Genomic DNA, 19,149 nt, shown 5'->3' on the forward strand with positions numbered 1-19,149 from the left:
TGGTTTTTAAAGAAAAAGTAAAGAAAAAAAAAGTCCAGAAAAGTGCTGTCTTGTATACCTTTTGTGTGTGTGTAACAGCACTGTTGGCTTGGTGTAGTTACTGGGTTTGTTGAATTGGCATACCTGAGCTGCCATGCTCTCTCTGGAGTGATTTGTAGAAATGAGTGCTGGGGATGTTTGTCAAGGAGGAGAGCAAGGACCTTTAAAATCATTTGATTGGCTGAAGGAATTGCAGAGGAAAGCTGCAAACCTATTTGCATCTTTCTATATTTCCTCCCTCATTTTAGTTCTTAATACCACGGCATGAAAGATATTTTGTTCTGTTGGACAATGGGAGAGCCAGTAGGGCAGCACGGTAGCTAAGTTGATTTATGTACCAGCCTTCTCTTTTTTGGAACGACAGAGGCTTTCAAGGAAGGAAATGAGAAAGATGCAAATTAGAAAACAGCAATTAAAAAATTATTGGGTACAAAGGATAAAGCTAGCAATCATCAGCTTTGGCATATTGCAGAATGGTCATTAGTTCAGAGGTTACAACAAGTCTAGTCAGGTTCTGAATAGTGTTACAGAAGTATTTGTGTTCCCTGGTTTAGTCTAACTTCTTCAGATTGCTTATGTACATTAGCTAAAATCATTAAGCAATGACTGCCCTTGACTAATAAGGTGCAGTTTACCACTGAAGAAAAGGATGCGATGACTAAGTGTGACAAGTATGGGGTATAAAAATGTATTCAGAAGGGATAGCTATTAGAATTAGAAAGCTCTTAGTTTACAGTCTGAGTTGAAGGTCTCGAGTGTACCTGGCTGATAATCCAGTGGCTTCCTTAGTGTCACAATACAGTGTGAGACAGACCTGTTGCTGTTCTTATATAATTCACAATTGTGTTTACAGCTGCACTTAAGAAAAGCCCTGGAGGTGTTTAGCGCTGATTCACCAAGAACTTGGTCCCACATACTATATTGCATGATTAAGGTTAAGTATGTTGGCTTTCCTGTTTTGAAATCATTGGGTTCATCTGTATGCCAAAGCTTATGTTTGTATGTGCTGTGCTGGACTGAGGCTTTGAATATTTTGGTTTAAATTGCTTTGTATGGTGACATATTTTAGCAGTATATCATCAGTCTGATCTTATCTCTTTTGAAACCATTGAGAGGAGGCAGAATACTCATACAAACTTGTGACTATTAAATATATCAGAGAAGAAAAAAATTAAATGTGGTGTGGGTAAAGATTGTGCTTTTGAGCATCTTCTGTTTGTGGCTACTTGGTTAAAATGCAGAAGATGACCTTGTTTTGAGTGGAACTCTGGATTACCTCTACCTAGAAAGACAGAGTCTAACTTATATCCTATGTGTCTAAGTAATTAACTTGAAGTATACAATTATTTTGAAGCTTTTGATTAATTGTTTGAAACACTGCAATGGGGATGAATGTATAAGTAGCATGGTTGTTTTCTTATAATGTAAGAAAAGTACTCAACCATATAATTGATTACGAGTCATATCCAGTCTCTTGGTATGGCTGTAATTTCTGGTAGTTGGAAAGCTTTTGATACGTTGTGTGGCCAAATAGCTGCAAATAGTCTCATGCCTGAGCAACTTGAAGTTCTTGTGGGAAGTGTTATTTACTCTAATTTTCAGATGGGTGCCCTTGACGGTGACAGCCTCTCTGTAAATGTTTCATCGTTCTCTTTTGTTCCCCTCCCCTCCCTGCCTTCCTGCTCATAGGTATGACTAAAGGGCATAGATTATTCAAAAACCATTTGCCTCATTTGGGGGTAGAGCTGCCTATTTAAAGGGAGTAGAAGAAAGTGGGATTTTTTTCCAGCTGAAATTGCTTGGGGAAGAAATGGAAGTCTGTAGATGTCTTTAATAACCTCAGAAAACTCCTTCTCCCATTAAGCACTCTCTCAAATTCTGTGATGCCTTATATGCTAATGAAGGGGCTGAATCTCCCTTACTGAGGCTCCTTTGCCCTGAATGCTTTTAGCCTTCTTAAGTAGTTCAGAAGCCATATGATTCTTACCTTTTTAAAAAAAATATTATTTTATTTTTATTTCTGCACCATTTTTAGCCGAGCAGAAGGCATTAATCAGTGCAACGATGGGATGGCTTCAGTTGTCTCAATGCCAACGTGTGCTGCTTTGTGCTTCTCTTTTGAAGTCAGGAATATAGCTTTGGTTTTGTTACTGGCTCTAGAGCTGAAGAGGTGTGGAGGTTGGATTTCTATGTGATGATGTGGAAATGATGGCATACATAGCAGACTGATATGGCTGGACTCGCACCATTCTGATGATCATGGATGTGTGGCTTGTTTAACTTAAAGTATGTTAAAGTATGTTTTTTCATGTAAAAGCAAGCAATATTTTAAGATGAAGAAAGAAATTTTCCATGCAACCTGTTGAATGCATGTTTAAATAGTTGTTTATTTGCTTGTTTGTTTAAAAATAGGATGACTTCCCTCACTAATCAGCAGAGAGAGGGAGATACCTCTGCAAGCTGATGGGGAGAGAGTTTGTCAGTTTATTCTGCACCTTTTAGAAGGTGGATCTCCTCTGATTTTTGAAGTGCTGCAGTACCTTAAAATGAGTTAAATGTTGTGAGATCTGGACTATCTTTTCCCTTTCTTAAAAGGATTTTTTTTAATGAAGGAAGAAGGAGCTGGGGTGCTGATGGACAGTAAGTTGAATATTAAATTTAATCTTAAAAGATACTATCCCAATTTCCAACTCTGCTGCAGTTTTTCTTTGTGACCTTGGGCTAGTAAAATGCTGTGATTGTGTATTTGTTTGGCAGATTAGCAATCCCTCCCCAAATAAACTCACTGATTCTTTTGTTGTGTGACATAGGCTCAGATAGGTCAGGATCTCCCAGCTGGGGGTCTGCAGCTACTAGCATAGCTGCAAAGCATCCTGATTCGTTTTATCACCTGCGATTGCTGTCCAGACAGTGTGTGAGCTGTAGCTTTTGTGTTTCCCTGAGGAAAAGGAATTCCAGCCCTCTGCTCATTTTTTTTCTTCCCCTTTTTCCTCCTTCAGTTATGCTAGCACAAGGTTTCTGTCTTGTGTTGTGAATGAGTTCAAGGAACTATCATGTTTAAAAAGTTTTGATGCCTTTGAAAATGTTGCAAGCCGTTTGTTTAAGGAAATCAGTTTCCTGATTTATTTTATAATGCTGCTTTGCTAACTGTGGTGTCAGTCTAGTTGAAACACGGTTTCCTGAGAGGACAATGGTGAAGTGGAGGCAGAAATAGCTGAAGTCAGATTTATTCCAAAAGATAACTTATCAATGAACCACAGTCTAAGAAATCTTTTATCTACAGTTCCTCCAGTGCTCCGTGGCCTGATGCATGCTCATATTCCTGGGATTCTGACCTCTGAGCAGGAAGAGATTAGCTGGAGATGATTCTTGCTTCCCTTCCCACTATGGAAATGGCATTTTATGGTGAACCAGCACTCATTTCAGGTTGCTGTAGCAAGCTGCATTGTAAACGGTGGATCAGCAGCTGATACACAACAGCTGATCTCTACCTGAAGCATTGGGTAGGAATTGCTGCTGTTTGCCCAAGTTAAAAAGCTATCTTCTAGTTGTTTGAGCATTGGATGGGGAACTAGATTCCTCTTCTTTTATAGGCCCGATTCTAATGCTTTTCTCATTATGTGGCCTTGGATAAAGTGCCAGAATGTGGGACCTCAGCTTTTGCCTGTGCAAAATCCTTGCAAAGTGCTGCATCTGGGGAGGAACAGCCTCATGTACCAGTACATACTATGGGCTGACTACCTGGAAAGCAGCTTTACAGAGAAGGACCTGGGGGTCCTAATACTCTGTAAGTTGAGTCTGAGCCAGCAGTGTGCTTTTGCAGCAGAGAAGGCAGACAGAAGGACATCACTGGCAGGTTGAGGGAGATGGTCCTCCCCCTCTACTCAGTGCTTGTGAGAGCACATCTGGAGCCTGTCCGATGCTGGACTCCCCAGTACAAGAGAGACATGTACCTTTTGGAGTGAGTCCAGCAAAGAGCTGCAAAGATGATTAAGAGGCTGAAGGTTGTCTTATATAAGGAGAGGCTGAGAGGTGTGCAATGGTTTAGTCTGGAGAAAAGAAGGCTTGGGAGACTTTATCAGCATGTATAAATACCTGATGGGAGGGGAGTAAAGATGGAGCCAAACTCTTTTCAGTGGTGGCCTGTGAAAGGACAAGAGGCAATGGGCACAAACTAAAAGCTTCATTTAAACATTACAACTCTCTTTTTCACTGAGGGAGTGGTCAGAAACTGGAACAGGTTGCCAGGAGAGGTTGTGGAGTCTCCATCCTTGGAGATATTCAGAACCTGACTGGACATGGTCCTGGGCAACCTGCTCTGCTTTACCCTGTTTTGAGCAGCGGGGTTTGGACTAGATGATCTCCAGAGGTTCTTTCCAGCCTCAGTGATTCTGTGAAAATGGGGCCTTTCTGGAGTAGGGCTCTCAGTCTCCCACGATCCTTTCCCAGCTTGTTTTCTGTGATTTCCTGGACTATCTTAGAGTGGTGTTATGATGCTGAGTTGCTTGGAAAGTGCTGTCAATATGAGATCATATCTTTTAAATAGTGTATTTCTTCATCTCTTCTCAGGTATGTCTGGGAAGAATATGTGACGTTGCTTGTGTTTCTTGTACCTTATCTGCTGACTGTGAGAAGTATTTAAAAGGAATATGAGTACTCATTTTAGCTCTTTATGGCTGTTCTTCTCTCCTTCTCTCCAAGGACCGTTCAGCTTTTTGCTGTGTCATGTAACCTGTTTTTTTTAACAGGCTGTTGAAGCTGTGTTGAATACATGCTTGTTTACCTTTGAGAAATCACTAGGGCATTTTATTCTTTTCCATATGGGAGAGCAGGGAAAGAGATGATCTTTCTTTGAAAGCACTTCATTGTAATAGCATGCGACCATGTATTGGTTGATAAGAAACCACGTTTCATCTTCCTTCTCGGTCTCCAAATGTTATACTGTATATATATTTGTGTGTGTGTGTGTGTGTGTGTGTGTATAAATACATATATTTTTATTAAAAGAGCAAACCTGTGAAAATTAAAGAACTGCTGTAGGAAGGCTGTAGTGGAGAGGTGGTTCTTGGGATGTATGTTTGTTTTATTTTAAATATATTTCTTTGAACATGGGTTATGGTTATGTATAGGGTACACGTTCTTGATTTGGAGTAAAAACATCTTTTGATGCTGTGTGTTTTGTAAAGAACATCCAGTTTGCAAAGTTCAGTGCTTGTAAAATATAAGATAACTTGAGCAAGTAATTTGCATTTTAATGCTATGTAAGGATAGCCTTTTCCCTTCTTTTGATGATCAGCACTATGTCATTCAGCAGCTGAGTTTAGCTGTTGATATTTCTGATCACTGTCAATTCTGCAACTTTTCATTCCTGGGCTTTTCTACTCTTTTTTTTTTCTTTTGTTTTCTTTTTGTAACTTATATGATAGGATGGAGGAAGTAAGTTTAAAATGTGCAGGAACCAAACTTCATGGCAATTTCCTGTAAACTCCTGTTTTATGCCCTGGGCTTGTGTGAGTGTTGAAATCAGAGAAGTTTGTGCTGATTTACATCATCTGTGCAATTGGCCCTTTCTGTATAAGCAGGTTGAATAACATTTGACAATGAGATACTGTATTTGGGGAGATGGAAACAGTGTTGGATGGAAACACGGCAGTGGTGGGGGCAATCCCACCGATGATAGCTTCCAGCTCAGATTGCTGACTGGCTATTTTGAGGGCATGGTTGTGATTTCTACTCTTGTCAAAAATGATGACAAGAGGGATAAAGTACCAGGAAATAAGCTTTAAAACTGAGGGAAAATATGGTCTCCATCCTGGTTTTGCTCTTGCATCTGGAATTTTAAAATGAGTTAAGTGGGCAAAAGTAAGGCCACTGGGGTGCAGTTTATTTCAGAAGGTGGCTTTCGGTCTCATTCTTCTGATGCTACTGAAGCACTGTTTAAATTCTGATTCAATGTGGTAATTAAGTATAAGGCAAAATCCAGTGGCTTGCTGACTGTGGTTGGGCTGCATGTCTACTGACTAGAAAGCTTGGTAGTGAAGTTTGGAGCTACTGTGCTTACTACTATTAATAGATGAGTAACTGAATCTTACAAACTCCACTGAGTCCTGCAAGCTTTTGGCTACTGAATTATGGACTTGATGATCTGTTAGTGGTTGTGTGATCAGAAAGAAGCATATGTTTATATCTTCTCACTGATGAAGCTTTGACTTTTGCTCTGCTTTTCTCCTGCTGTCTGTTTGGTGTAGCAAAGTATGATTAACCCTAGGGACAGAATTGGTGCAATTGTTATGAAATAATTATTAGAGGTTAATGTCTCTCTCTTGCTTTCTCTCAAGGCCAGAAAAACCCAATAATAATGAAAAAGGTCTGGAGGGAAAGGGTAGATCCCAGTAAGGGAGCATAGTAAATGGCACTTTAGCATCCCCATAGAACTGGATAAAATAAGCAGAGAGATTGTCCCAAAGCTACTTTTTGTTCTGTGCTTCTGTAGTGCTCTGTGTTTTTTCTTTTAAGAGTATTGATTTGCGATAGTTGCTTAGCAGTGAATTTTGCTTACTTTTCTAATTGGTTCTTTAGAAAAAATGTTTTTATTTTCATTTATAACCTCAGTGTTGCTCTGCTTTCATTGACCTGTTGCTGCCCAGGTGGGATACAAAACTCCTGGGATGCCAAATGTCAGCCTTTAAAACACAGTTGATCTAATGTGTGCTAAGATACCGGGTTTTGTGTTTTTAGCTCCTTACAGTTGTCAATGTTCCCTAGCCCAAGGAAGTTTAAAACTGTAATTGTTTCTGAAAAACAAAACCAAAAAGCCCTACCTAAGTACACAGAGGAGGCTCTCCATTATTGTTGAACATACGTCTTTTCAACAATCTCCCATAGTGGAAAGCATTTTAATAGCACAGATAATATTGGACTGACATTCTTTGCATATTCTATTGAATGCTTCTGAAATCCTCTCTGGGCTAAATATCCAATTCATTTCACTTTTTTTAAAATTAAAAATATACTGAAGGGTTACTAACATATGGGACACCAGCAAACAAGGGTAGATTTGAAGAACAAAAACCAAACCAAAAACATCAGATGTCAGTAAAACTCCTGATGATGGTAAGACTGTTTTGAAGTTCAAGGTTTCTGCTGAGGACAGACAGAAATGTGGGCTTCTGAGCATTTTTTTTTTTTTTAAAGTCACCCATTTTTATGAGATTATCCTCTTTTTCTTTTTTTCCCCTCTTGTACATGTGTGTCTCAGTTATCACTCTAGTCTCCTAAATGATGTATTTTTAACTGGCTTAAACATTCTTATTAAAATCGTTTCCTCACAGAATGCAGTATGTAACTATTACACTTGACAATAAAACATTGTAGCTATAACTTGATTTTTCTGTGATAAGCCACTTTACTCCAGCTTTTTGTCATGTTCTTTTCTGCCTTTCTCTCTTTCCCTTCCCTTCCTTTCCTGCCCAAATACAAACAAAAATATCTACTGGGGGATTGTTCCTGTTTCCTGGGCACATTTTGAAGATGCAAACTGAAATATATAATAGCTATTACTGGACATTGTTAAAATACTTAATTGTGGGGAGGCTCATCATTCTCCGATGAGCCCTGTGGACTTGAAGAGATTTCTGTAGTTTTGATAGAAGACTCTAAATTTCTGTAGCAGATCCATGGGTTATTTTACAGGTAGATATGAAACTTTTGGCTTTCTATTGCTAACTAATCACAGTAAGGTTTGTTCCCCCAGCCCTGTAGTTTTTTTCTTGTGGAGCTTGACCTACAAATAGGCACATCTATATCCACTTATACTAAATAAATATCCTGAATGATTATTATTATTAATTTTCTAGTTTACAAGTTGTGGTCTCATTGAATTGTTACTTTCCTTTAGCTTGCTTGGCTAAGAGTTTCCCTTTTTTCTGGGTAAATTTCCCTTTTCTTGCTGTTCTTCTTCCTCTTCCCCCTATCCCTTTTCCTTGCTGCTGTTGCTTGGATAGCTATGATACTAGTAGTAAAAGACCCTCTCAGTGGCAGTTTTCCACAGTGTGTAACTAGATTTGTGAGCATGTCACTTCCTTAGAAAGCCTGAGGATTTGGGAGCTTGTTTCCCAGCCCTATCCTGACCTATTTTAGTGTTCTGACTCTTCTGATAAACTCTTGCTGTAGTATTGTTGTTCCAGAGGAGTTTGCTAGTGCTGCTGTACCTAAGCTTGTGTCATTCTTTCCATAATAACCATGGATTTTTGCCAGGATTTGTAACTTACCCAGAAAAATTCTGTTTCAGCTGATTCTCAGTGTAGGATATCTCAGCCAGCATAATATTTATGCTTAATTTGGTTTGAACTGGCTTTGTCACTCTTATAAGATAGAGGAGGGTAAAAAAGGAAATTTTGACACTGTGCATGTTCTTGAAAATCCCACGAAGACAGGCATTTAAAACATTTTATGGCCTATTAGTGTCTCGTGTCAGCTGCTGGGTTGTGCCTTGAGTTATTTGACCAAAAAAAGTCAAAACAGCCTAGCTGATATGGTGGGAGAAGGAGGATCCCAGGGACTGCCCTAGCAGTTGTAGAGTCCAAGGCGCTGATTTGCCAGTGGAGCTGACTTGCCTAGGGAGGGCTGCAGGGCAATGCCTCTCTGGGGGAGTTGGATAAGCAGCTTTAGCTGTACAGCTGCTGCCTTTACTTTTTACTTCCGCTGCCTACGCAGCAGTGCTCTGGGACTAATGGCTAAATAGATCTTCATCCTGCTAGCCTTTTTTTGGGGGGAGTCTCTTACTCTTACAGTACTGTGCAGACCTTTGGATGGCCTGCACATTACTGAGGGGTGAGGGTTGCACCTGTCAGCAAGCTAAAGGACAGGGGTGTAGTTCTGAATCATGTGTGAAGTTGAAAGTGCTAGTTTTGTCCGGTAATCTCGGTGTAGTCATGGGTCTCCCCCATGGGAAACCACATCAGCTATGAAATAAAGCCACAGGTTGTGGCGAAGGGGTGGATGTTGAGCTGGAGCCCCTTTAATATCATAAAAAAGACAGTTGCTTACAGAAAATACTTCAGTGGGGCCCTGTGGCTTACAGACTTCTTCACCTGACTTCATTGAGCTTCAGGGCAAGCTGTAAGCCTCTCTTAGTGAGAGACTTGAGGAGAGGGCTTTTATTCGAGGGTAATTTTTGGTGCATTTGGGATATTTGTTCATCCTTTTTGTTTCAGACTGCTTTTAATGTTTAATTTGACTTAGCTAGTTTTATCTTTTTTAGTTTTGCTTTTAAATCAGAAATTGTGGCAGTTATTTTGGTGTAAACTCCTACATAGTCTGCATTTGTGTGTTTACGTATATAAGTGCAGGATTGTCATAGCTGTATGATATAGCCCAAAGTCAACTTTTAATAGCCAGATTTTTTTTTTTTTTTTTTTTTTTTTTTTTTTTTTTACATTTACAGATTCTCAACTGTTCCGAATTGATTACTGGATTAGTCTTAAGGAATAACTAAATTAATGTGAATTTGAGAATTTGAGCTTGGATGTTTTGGCATGAAAGCTGTCCTTCAGAGCAGTGAAGATATGTCAAAATAGCCTTGTCTTGGTTGGGTGTTCAAGAGGCCAGTTTAATTTGTATTAAAGAGAACAATAGCCTAATCTGAGAGTGGTTAGTCCCATTTTCAAGGCAAGTTACCTTTTACTAGCCTTGAATAGATCTAGAAGATAATGCTGGTCCAAGATGGTTCCTGCGTTGTCTTTGGGTGTGTTCCTTTTAATAATTTGTGCCCCATCCAAGATCTACTGAAGATGCTCCAGTGAATTTAGTGGCGTTATAGCCCTGTAAATCAGGGAAGATGTAGGAGGGAGGAAATACTTTGGTTTTATAGTCTGAAAATTCAAGTGCAGAAATTATGGGATTCCCTGCAGGAACAGGGACTGCTGATGTTGGGATAGCTGTATTGGGTGTTGTTTCTGTCCCCTGCTCCTTTTGTCCTTCATTTCTGCAGGGGTGGTTCCAGGTGTCCTTCAAATATTTCAAGCTACTACAGGTGAGCCAGATCAGAGAACTAATTTGACTGAAAAATGATCTGGCCAAAAATAGATATTTGGTCAGATCAGTTTGTCAGCCTGATTCCCCAGCTGCTTGTGCAGATAGTTTCTTTTGTGTCTGCATTTCTCTGGCTTCAGTTGTTTGTCAATAGCTGCTTCATCACCCAGCCTGAACTGCCACAAATTACAGACTGACTTGTTAAGGAAAACCAAAATGAATGGCAATTTAAATTCATACGTTCGCCTGTGAACTGTGGCAGCTCAGCTGCTGCTTCTGCTTCTTCAGGAGCAGCTGACCCATACATATATGGTTTTATATATAAAGGAGCTTCCTCCCCAACAGAATAAACAGAGGCTAATAATGATATATGCTGCTATGAGCAGAATGGTTTAAATAAATGCTGTGGCTCAGAACAGGAGAAGCTCTTGTGGTGTGCCTAAGGCTGTGCTAGAACTGGAAGTCTGGCTTAATCAGGATGCAGTATGTACATCTAGACCAGAGCCTTTTAAGCCTGAGTTTATTCTGAGGCACGTGTGCCTGGGATAACTGTACAGCTGTCTCTTCCTCCTTTGCTGAGATGATGGCGCAGCTGCCTGTGAGGCAGCTACTGCAGCTTACAGCTGAGCATCTTTTATTTATTTATTTACTTATTATTTATTTATTTATTTATTTTTACTAATGGGAGAGCAGGGCATTCTGCAGAAGCTGAGAAACATGACAGCAATTACAAATGTTTCCTCATCGTTCCCAGAGTGGACACCATTCTTTTTTGTAAAAGAAGGCATGAAGCTTTTTGTTCTCCCATGTGTGATCAGAACACACATTCATTTCTCTCCTCTGAGGCTTGTAGCACAACTGCATAGCTAGTGCTGTATTCTTCAGATCTGAGGTGCTAGAATAAACCAAGTTATGGAAACGCTGGTTAAGTGTGGGCTCTGCAAGACCAAATAGATGCCTCTTCGCTCTGCTTTCAGAGTGCCAGTGGTAACGGGACTTAGCTTACATGTAAGTCAGTGCAAATGCCTGGCTGGCACCAGTCCAATGCTACTGGTCTAATAAAGCACTAGGGAAGATACCTGACTAATGTGGTTGAGAGCTTGTTCAGGTCAAAGCCTTGCTAACACAGGCAGAGCTGAAATGGCTGTATTGGCATGGGGAAAGCAATATTGTTGTGTTTGAGAGACTGGCCTGAGGTGGTCATGCATGGGAACAGCTGTTTTGCGTTTGTACCCCTGGCATGACTAATCTGCAACCTGAATATATTTCTCTAGGTAATATTTACCAGCTGGCAGCTGAGTGTCCTCTTCTGATTGGACAGTTTTTCTTCTGACTGCACCCTCAACTTCTCATGGAGACTTTCCGTGTTGCTGCTCCATTTTGATCTGGTCCTTTCCAGTTGATAACTGCTGCTAAAGTCTCAATTTAGACTACTTAAATTGGCTCCACGTGGTTAGGTGAATGACAGGAAAAATGCAGCACGGATTGAAAAAGGGAAAAGCATCCAAAATCTTAATCTGGTGTCATTCTAAGTCTGTCTACATTCTTATTTTAATTTATTGACAGAAATGAACTTCAGGTCACTTAACTCTATTCTTTCCTGTCTACCAGACTTTAAAAAGGAAGTTCAATTTTAGTCCTTGTGGAAATTGCTTACTTAGGTGGGTAATTGATTGTTTCTGAATGTGATTTTAGGATATTAAGTTGAAATAACTGGGCATGCAAGCATGATCTGCAGTTGTAAATGCTTGTAACAACCAGGCTGCTGTCCAACTTTGAAAGATAATGATAATACGTTATGTAGAGGCAATACTACTGAAAGACAGTCTCATAAAGGACTTTCCTTCCACCCTCTTGAGTTGTGGTTTGAATTGTTGTATGTTAACATGTTTTGAGGGTGTACAGATCTGTGTATGTGTGTATAGATCTGTATGGCAGAACGGAAAAGATGCAAAAATAAAACCAAACCTTTCTGGGATTTACAAAGAGTTGTTATTCCTTCTGTTCCTAAAGCCAACCATTTACTGTGATTTAATTTGTTTGCATCTCTGCTTTCTTTTTTTCAGATACATGTATTGGACTGACTGGGGTGAAACCCCCAGAATAGAACGAGCAGGAATGGACAGCAGCACTCGAAAAATAATTGTTGATTCAGATATTTATTGGCCAAATGGACTCACAATAGATCTTGATGAGCAGAAACTTTACTGGGCTGATGCAAAACTGAGTTTCATTCATAGAGCAAATTTGGATGGTTCCTTTAGGTAAGTGTCCTTTACTTAATACTATGTTGTGGATCATTTTTCCTCCAGCATTCATTTTGAACTGAGTCATTTACAGTAATCTAGAATAATGTCAGAACCTTATTGTTCTTGCTGAACTCAACTGTTAATAACCTTGCAAAAATAAAAAAGCCTCTCATGCTCATAAAACTAATTTTTAAAATGAAAGTAAGTATTTGCATCATCATTTCACTGGAGACTGTTCATAGCTGCCTTCTACAGCATGGTTTTTCTTCTTTAGGTTCATGTTTATCTTTAAAATAATGAGATGCTTATCAGTGGCCTTAGGCAATCTAACATTTAACTAATGCTACTAGGATTTTACAATATTGTTACTGTAATTTTTTCAACAGTATTTTGAGAGATGCTTATCCTTGGCCCTATCCAAAGATGTTCTTTGTGCATGCCTATAAATCAACTAAATTCAGCTTATTTCAGACTGAGTTAACTGGAAGTTACTTTTCCTTAAGGCTTAGTAGAAAGCACAGCATGGCTATTTTGTTCAGTGGGCTCTGGTCCCAGTGTCCATATTGGCTTTGGCGATTGGGGAGAGAGAGGGAGAGAGAAGAGAGAGAGAGATATGACTCTTCAGACAGGCCAGACCTAGATGTTTCAGTTTGTACCTTAAATTCTCTCCACCGGTTGATGGGTAGGTTGTGCAAGTCCTGAAGGCCTAATGTCATCTGCCTGTGAAACATCCTGCCAAGGAAGCAAGTTTCTGCATCCTGGACTGGCTCTGGTCGTCAGGTAGTTTAAAGGAATAGTCTGTTGAATAGTTGGTTTACTGAGTGTTCCACAGCAACTGATTTACATATGATTAATAAAATGCTGCTTGGTCTGATTGGATGAGAAAACCAGAATGATGCTGCCTTAAATATGGCCTGCCCAGCTATTTGGGTCACAGGCTTTGGTGTTCAAGAAAGGCCAAAGTAAATGCATGGGTTTCACTGATTGATAGTGGGCTTGCAGTGCATCATTTCTATTGATGTAATTTGCTATTCTTCTCCTGAAAAGAAACTGACACTGTATTCCTGCAATAAAGTAATGAGTTTTCTAAAAAGCAAATTAGATAATTGTTGCCATTACATAAGGGAGTGGAATCTATTGCTTTGCGCTGAAGTAAAGAATAGAAATATTGAGAACTCCGTTATCCAGCTTGAATCTTCTTGTCCTGAAACACAGCTTTGGATGCTGATATTTTGGCACTCATTCTAAAGAAATCAGCTCTGAGGAAATAAACAGAGGAATGCTGAAATATGGTAAAACACAATTTGAATGGTGACTTGTCTGAAGGTCGCTATCTCAGTGTGTCAACAACCCCCTAAGGCAAATTGGAAATTACAATGACTTCTATATAGGGCAGATGATCTATGTGTTTTAAAGCATCTAAAAATTCTCTCTTCTCACTTTGCATTGATGAAAATTGAGAGGTTTTTTATGTATATCCGTGTAATAGAGTAATATGTCTCTCCACCAAAATACTGCGTTTTTCATGGTCTTTTCTATTTTTTTTTTTTGAACAGAAATGTATTTTATACCCAATTCTCATACTCATAAAAGATGGATGACATTATTGACATCCTTTGTAAAACACTCTCATCCTTATAAAACACTCAGTTCCATTGATAGGTTTAGCTCAGCTGGTTAGAGCGTGGTGCTGCTAATGCCAAGGTCGCGGATTCAATCCCCATATGGGCTACACTGAGGGTTGGACTAGATAGTCCTCTCCAGAGGGTCCCTTCCAACCTTGCCATTCTATGATTCTATGATAGTGCTATGTAAGAGCTAGATAATGGAGGCATGGTGCCGATTCATAGACCGAAAGAAATTGGTATCTCAAAATTCAAAATCAAAAATTTCAAACATATAACGTAAATATGTTTCTGTAATTTAGGAATGGTAGCAGAGGGGAGTGTTTCCAGTCTGGTTCTGCAGTTCTTGTGCACATACAAATTGTTTAAAAGTTACTTGAAAACATGTTTGTATCAGAACTTAAAGTTGTAATTAGTAAGAATAATTTATTTTGCTTTTATTAAGGAAGAGAAAGACCACCTGAAAGGTGTCTTTTGAACATACACTAATCCTAGCAATCTGACTGAATTACTTTTGACAGATTAGTGCACGTCCACCTCTGTGTTCCTGACCCCCATGCAGTTTTATACTGTATCATAAATGAAATTGATATTTTAGGAGAAAAATTAATGTATGCACCATTTTGGATGCAAAAACACTTTTCATACATTGATGTACGTTTCTTGCGTATTTTACTTTCAATGATTGGAGGGAGTAAATACACACTTAGTGTCAGGCTATTCCAATGCAGGATGCATTCTGGAAAAGTCCTTGTATTTATCCAACTGTATGGGGACTTTTAAATGTCATTTAGCTGCGCATATTTTCATGTATATTTTATGTCACTATATGATAAAACTTCCTTCTTAAAAAGTTATGCATATTTATAAGACCTCATGAATATTGATCTGAATTTTAAGAATTAAAAAAAACTTTTTTTTATTTATTCTTTTCTCCTTTCCACTTTCAATGTTGAAACAGAAAGCTGGAACTCTTTTTAGGTTCTGGTGGCAATGTAGACTTCTGTTATTCTTCAAAGTTGAAAATAACTTTGGAATCAAATTGGAAGAGAAGTGGGCTGCTTAATGTGTGAATGGGTGTATGAGAGAGAGGTGGCCTCTGTTCTTTAAACAGAGCAAATGACATTTCACCCTGACTTGTCAACAAAGAAATCTTGTGGTATTTCAAGCACTTTTACTCCTTCTATCCCAGAATCACTTCAGGTTTCAAATAAAATGGAAATTTGCATTCTGCATAGTGCATTAAAGTTAGTGGAGCAATCTGTCTTTTATATGTTAGCAAGCTACGAGTATGTCAACTGGAACTGTTTCAATAGTTCCAGAGATGTAATTACGGGAGAGAAGGAAACTTAATATCTAGAATGATAGAAATAGGGAAGATATATAGTGGAAAACAACTGCTACAACACTAGAAATTCAATTCAGCTGTTGCTGTGAGTAATAAAGAAGTAACAGCAAAGGTGAGAGTGGAATGGGAAAGAGAAACCCATATTTCTATTTTTTCAACTGTGTTTTATGATGAGAGAACTAGTATAATTTGAAGGATAGAAATTTCAGAGCAGTTTTAATTTCACCTCTGAAACAGAAGGTAGAAGAATTGTTCTTTTTCTTGCAAATACTTGTTTGCATATGTCAGTCTTGCAAACCTGACCTTTATGTGCATAACGTTTGTGAATATATGAAGAATTTGAGGGGGATTTTTTTTTCCAGGAAAATGCAGGTGGTGCCATTGCTGATAAAAATGAAACAGAATTCTTTCCCTGTCAAGTGGTAGCTGACCTTTTTTAACCTCTAGGGAAACAATGCAAATGCAGATCTGATTATAGGTATATGAAAATATGTTCCTCACTTTCCTTCAGGATGATGTTGAGACTTTACCTTTCTTAAAGTTATATGATGAAAATTCTGAATACTAGTTTGCCATGTCAGAACACCAGTGTGGAAGGTTTATGTATGCCTTTGTGTTTGTACAAACATAAAAGGCATGAATTTTGTGAAACCTGAGTTCATATTACTTTGACTGAGAAATTGTCAAATAAGCGCATTTTTACCTACTGAGTAAATGTCCCAAAACTGCAGAAAGTGAATTACACAAAGCTATTACAATATGTGGATCCATTGCATTCAGAAAACATATTGGAAATGTTGTATGATTTGCAGCTTTCAGTTCAGCTCATAATAAATGTTAAAATATATGCACTGCTAGAAAAGCAGTGTGGCTGAGCTGGGGTGAGAGAGTGAGGGTTGAGAAACATCTCAAATGTTTCTGATTTATATTCATTATAATTAGGTCTTAGACAAAGCATAAGTGACAGGAGACAAACTGATGATTGTAACATTAGGAAGAGCACTCAAAAATGAAGAATATGGTTTTGAATAGAGTCTGAATTTTGTGATGGATGACATGACGTTTTGTCAGCTTGCATTATGGCAGAGCTTGATGGAAGTGAACAGAGTTCATAAAAGATCCTGTGCGTGTGAATTTTTCTTAAATTTGTAGCCTCAACTTGAGTCCCAGGACCCAGCAGCCTAGAGACCTATAGTAGAATGAAGAGCAGCTACTTTCATTTGGACGCAGGTTTATTACGAGCCGCACCAATAAGAGTATCGGAGACTCTGCAAAATCTCTGATATTTCAAATGTCTGCAGAAACATCGCTTGAGAAATAGACTATCCTGACTGGAAAAGTTTAATTGAAGGAGCAGGGGAAGGGGAAGGGAAGGGAAGAGGAAAGATGTTAACAGAAATCTGTCTTTGAGTTTGAACTTTTTAGGGGAAGAATAAGATATTTAAGGGACTTTGCAACACATTGAGCTTTCAGAATTCTCAGCTGGCTTTTTTTCATGCAACTCTAAGATGGCATGGGCTGCTGCAGTGGGAAAAAAGTTGGACTCGGTAATAAATAAATTCTAGATGCTCATAAGTAGCATATGACTTTGTGAATCTGTAGGGAGAGTTCTTGCTCTGCATTTCAAAACAAAACCTGAAAAATGCAGGTTTCTGCTGTTGATCAAACTAAGTGGAATAAATCAGAGAGACTCTCAAGGCATCTTTTTTTCTTTCCCTCTGCTATAAGAAAGGACTGGGTACAACTGATAGTGCCAAAATGTGGAAGTTTGAGACTGTCTTGGGCAAATACAGCATCTGTTGTGTGAAAAGGCAGAAAAAGTAACATGTAAATTGGGAGGAGTGCTCTTCAGGTCTGCTTCCTCCAAAAGGTGACTGTATACAGGTATTTATACAATCCTGTTAGGGAAAATTGGTGTGGCCTTACAGAAGCCAGTGTATAGCTAAATCAGATATCTTGTTGCTATGAAACACTATATTTGTTTCCTTACTGCTATGAAGGAGCTAAACAAAGTCTAAATTTTCATTTCTATACTTTGCGTAGCTTACTGTGAGGGCCTCCCATTGCGCTCTGTGGGCCTGCTAATATGATGCAGCTTATGGTCACTAAAGCTAGGTGTCTATTTTTCTTTCTTACCTTATTTTAGAGATTGTCAAGCTTATACTACTATATTTGCAGATAGCAGTGATTTGTTTGAAAGTATTTTCAAAGTGAAGGTGTTCTAAAAGGAAAACTTATTTTCAAGTTATAGACTGATCAAAAAAGTCTATAATTGAAGTATGAAGGTTTGTGAATGTTTTTAAGATGCAAAAGAGGATGACATATGCCAAATATTTTATGAAGATATACAAATAAATTCATTAAATATGCATTTCTTCTAGATTTCTGTAAAAACTGTCTGAATTTTTCTGTGTGCTTACTACTTTTATCACGAGATGAATTACTGGTTCCAATCTGTTTGTTAAAAGAAGATAATTCCTAGATGAGTCTTTTAAAACACAGACATTTTTTCTTCATGTATCTAGTGGAAGCTCTGTATGTTAATCCTTGCTCTTTTTTTGATCTAGGCAAAAAGTTGTTGAAGGTAGTCTTACTCATCCATTTGCACTGACGTTGTCTGGAGACACTTTGTATTGGACAGACTGGCAGACACGCTCCATTCATGCATGTAACAAAAGGACGGGAGAGAAAAGGAGAGAAATACTGAGTGCCCTATATTCACCAATGGACATCCAAGTCTTGAGTCCAGATCGACAGCCATACTGTATGTTTTACTTTTCCCTAAGCTCCTCTTTTTTTTTTTTTTTTTTTTGGTGAGGAAAAGCATTAATCGTAAAAATGTTTAGTGAATCAAGTTTTAGGGTTTCAAAACCTTGCCAAAGAATTAGTTTTTCAAGGCTTGAGTACCAGAGACCATTACTGTTCTTTGAAAATGCCAGCCTGAATCAATATGAGCTCATTTATCATACCAGTTGGTAATAAAATCCAAAATCCAGTGCAGCATTTTAGTGACATCTTTCAGTTTAGATATCTGAATGAGAATGATAAACTTGCTCGTCATCTTTTAAAATATCATTATTTTAAAGACAGCTGAAAAATGCATCTCATTACATATATAATAAATATGTCAATGAAATATATAATAATAATAAATAATAATGTAATATAAAATGATATATTATATTATAATGTTATAATGTTGCACCTATGAATACGTTTTCTGCTGTCCAGAATTGATCCTGATTATCTTCAATATGTAACAGTTAATGAGTGTTTAAGTATGAGAGGGACTTGATTCTTAGCTTTTATAGGAAACAGATATTGTGCTTCTATTTTCTTTGTGTATGATGCTTCTTCAATAGAAGCCATGTGTGGAGAATGTAGAACTGAAAGAGTCTGTATGTATTTTGTGTATGCATGTGGTTTCTAAGGGCGATTTGTCTAGGCTTGATTGGTAAGGTTGTGAGAATCAGGAGTAGCAGAAGCAAAGGCAGAGATCAAAAAGCAAGAATGAAAATGTATATAATGCAACAGGCATAGGAATAATCATCTCTTGCTTAGGACACATACTCTTGCCATTCGGATGGGCTTACTCATTTAGGCCAAGTGTAAAGGCTGCTTTCCTAAAGGTAATGTTTATAGGAACGGTAAAGTGTATAGGATGTCAGTAAACAGATTTGAAAGTAAACAAAAGGAGTCTGGAGATCCTCTTAGGGATGGAACAGGTGCAAGTTTTCACTGAGGCTGTCAGGTTTACCCAGCAGCCTGGTTTATCTCGGAGCTCCATGTAGGAGTTGGCATACTGAATGCTTGTCATTGCTCTTAGCTCAGGGAATGTCCTGCCCTTGGGTCATAG

The 19,149-nt window shown here is 38.5% G+C and overlaps 1 protein-coding gene across 1 annotated transcript in view; it reads left to right on the plus strand.

The window, feature by feature from the left end:
• LRP5 (LDL receptor related protein 5) overlaps nucleotides 1-19,149 on the plus strand; it is a 175,748-nt gene that overhangs the window by 44,150 nt on the left and 112,449 nt on the right. The window contains 2 exon segments of the mRNA XM_062575962.1: nucleotides 12,138-12,335; nucleotides 17,861-18,057. Of these exon segments, the coding sequence (XP_062431946.1) occupies nucleotides 12,138-12,335; nucleotides 17,861-18,057 (395 nt within the window).

Source organism: Rhea pennata, chromosome 5, assembly GCF_028389875.1.
Source record: "Rhea pennata isolate bPtePen1 chromosome 5, bPtePen1.pri, whole genome shotgun sequence".
Lineage (NCBI taxonomy): Eukaryota > Metazoa > Chordata > Aves > Rheiformes > Rheidae > Rhea > Rhea pennata.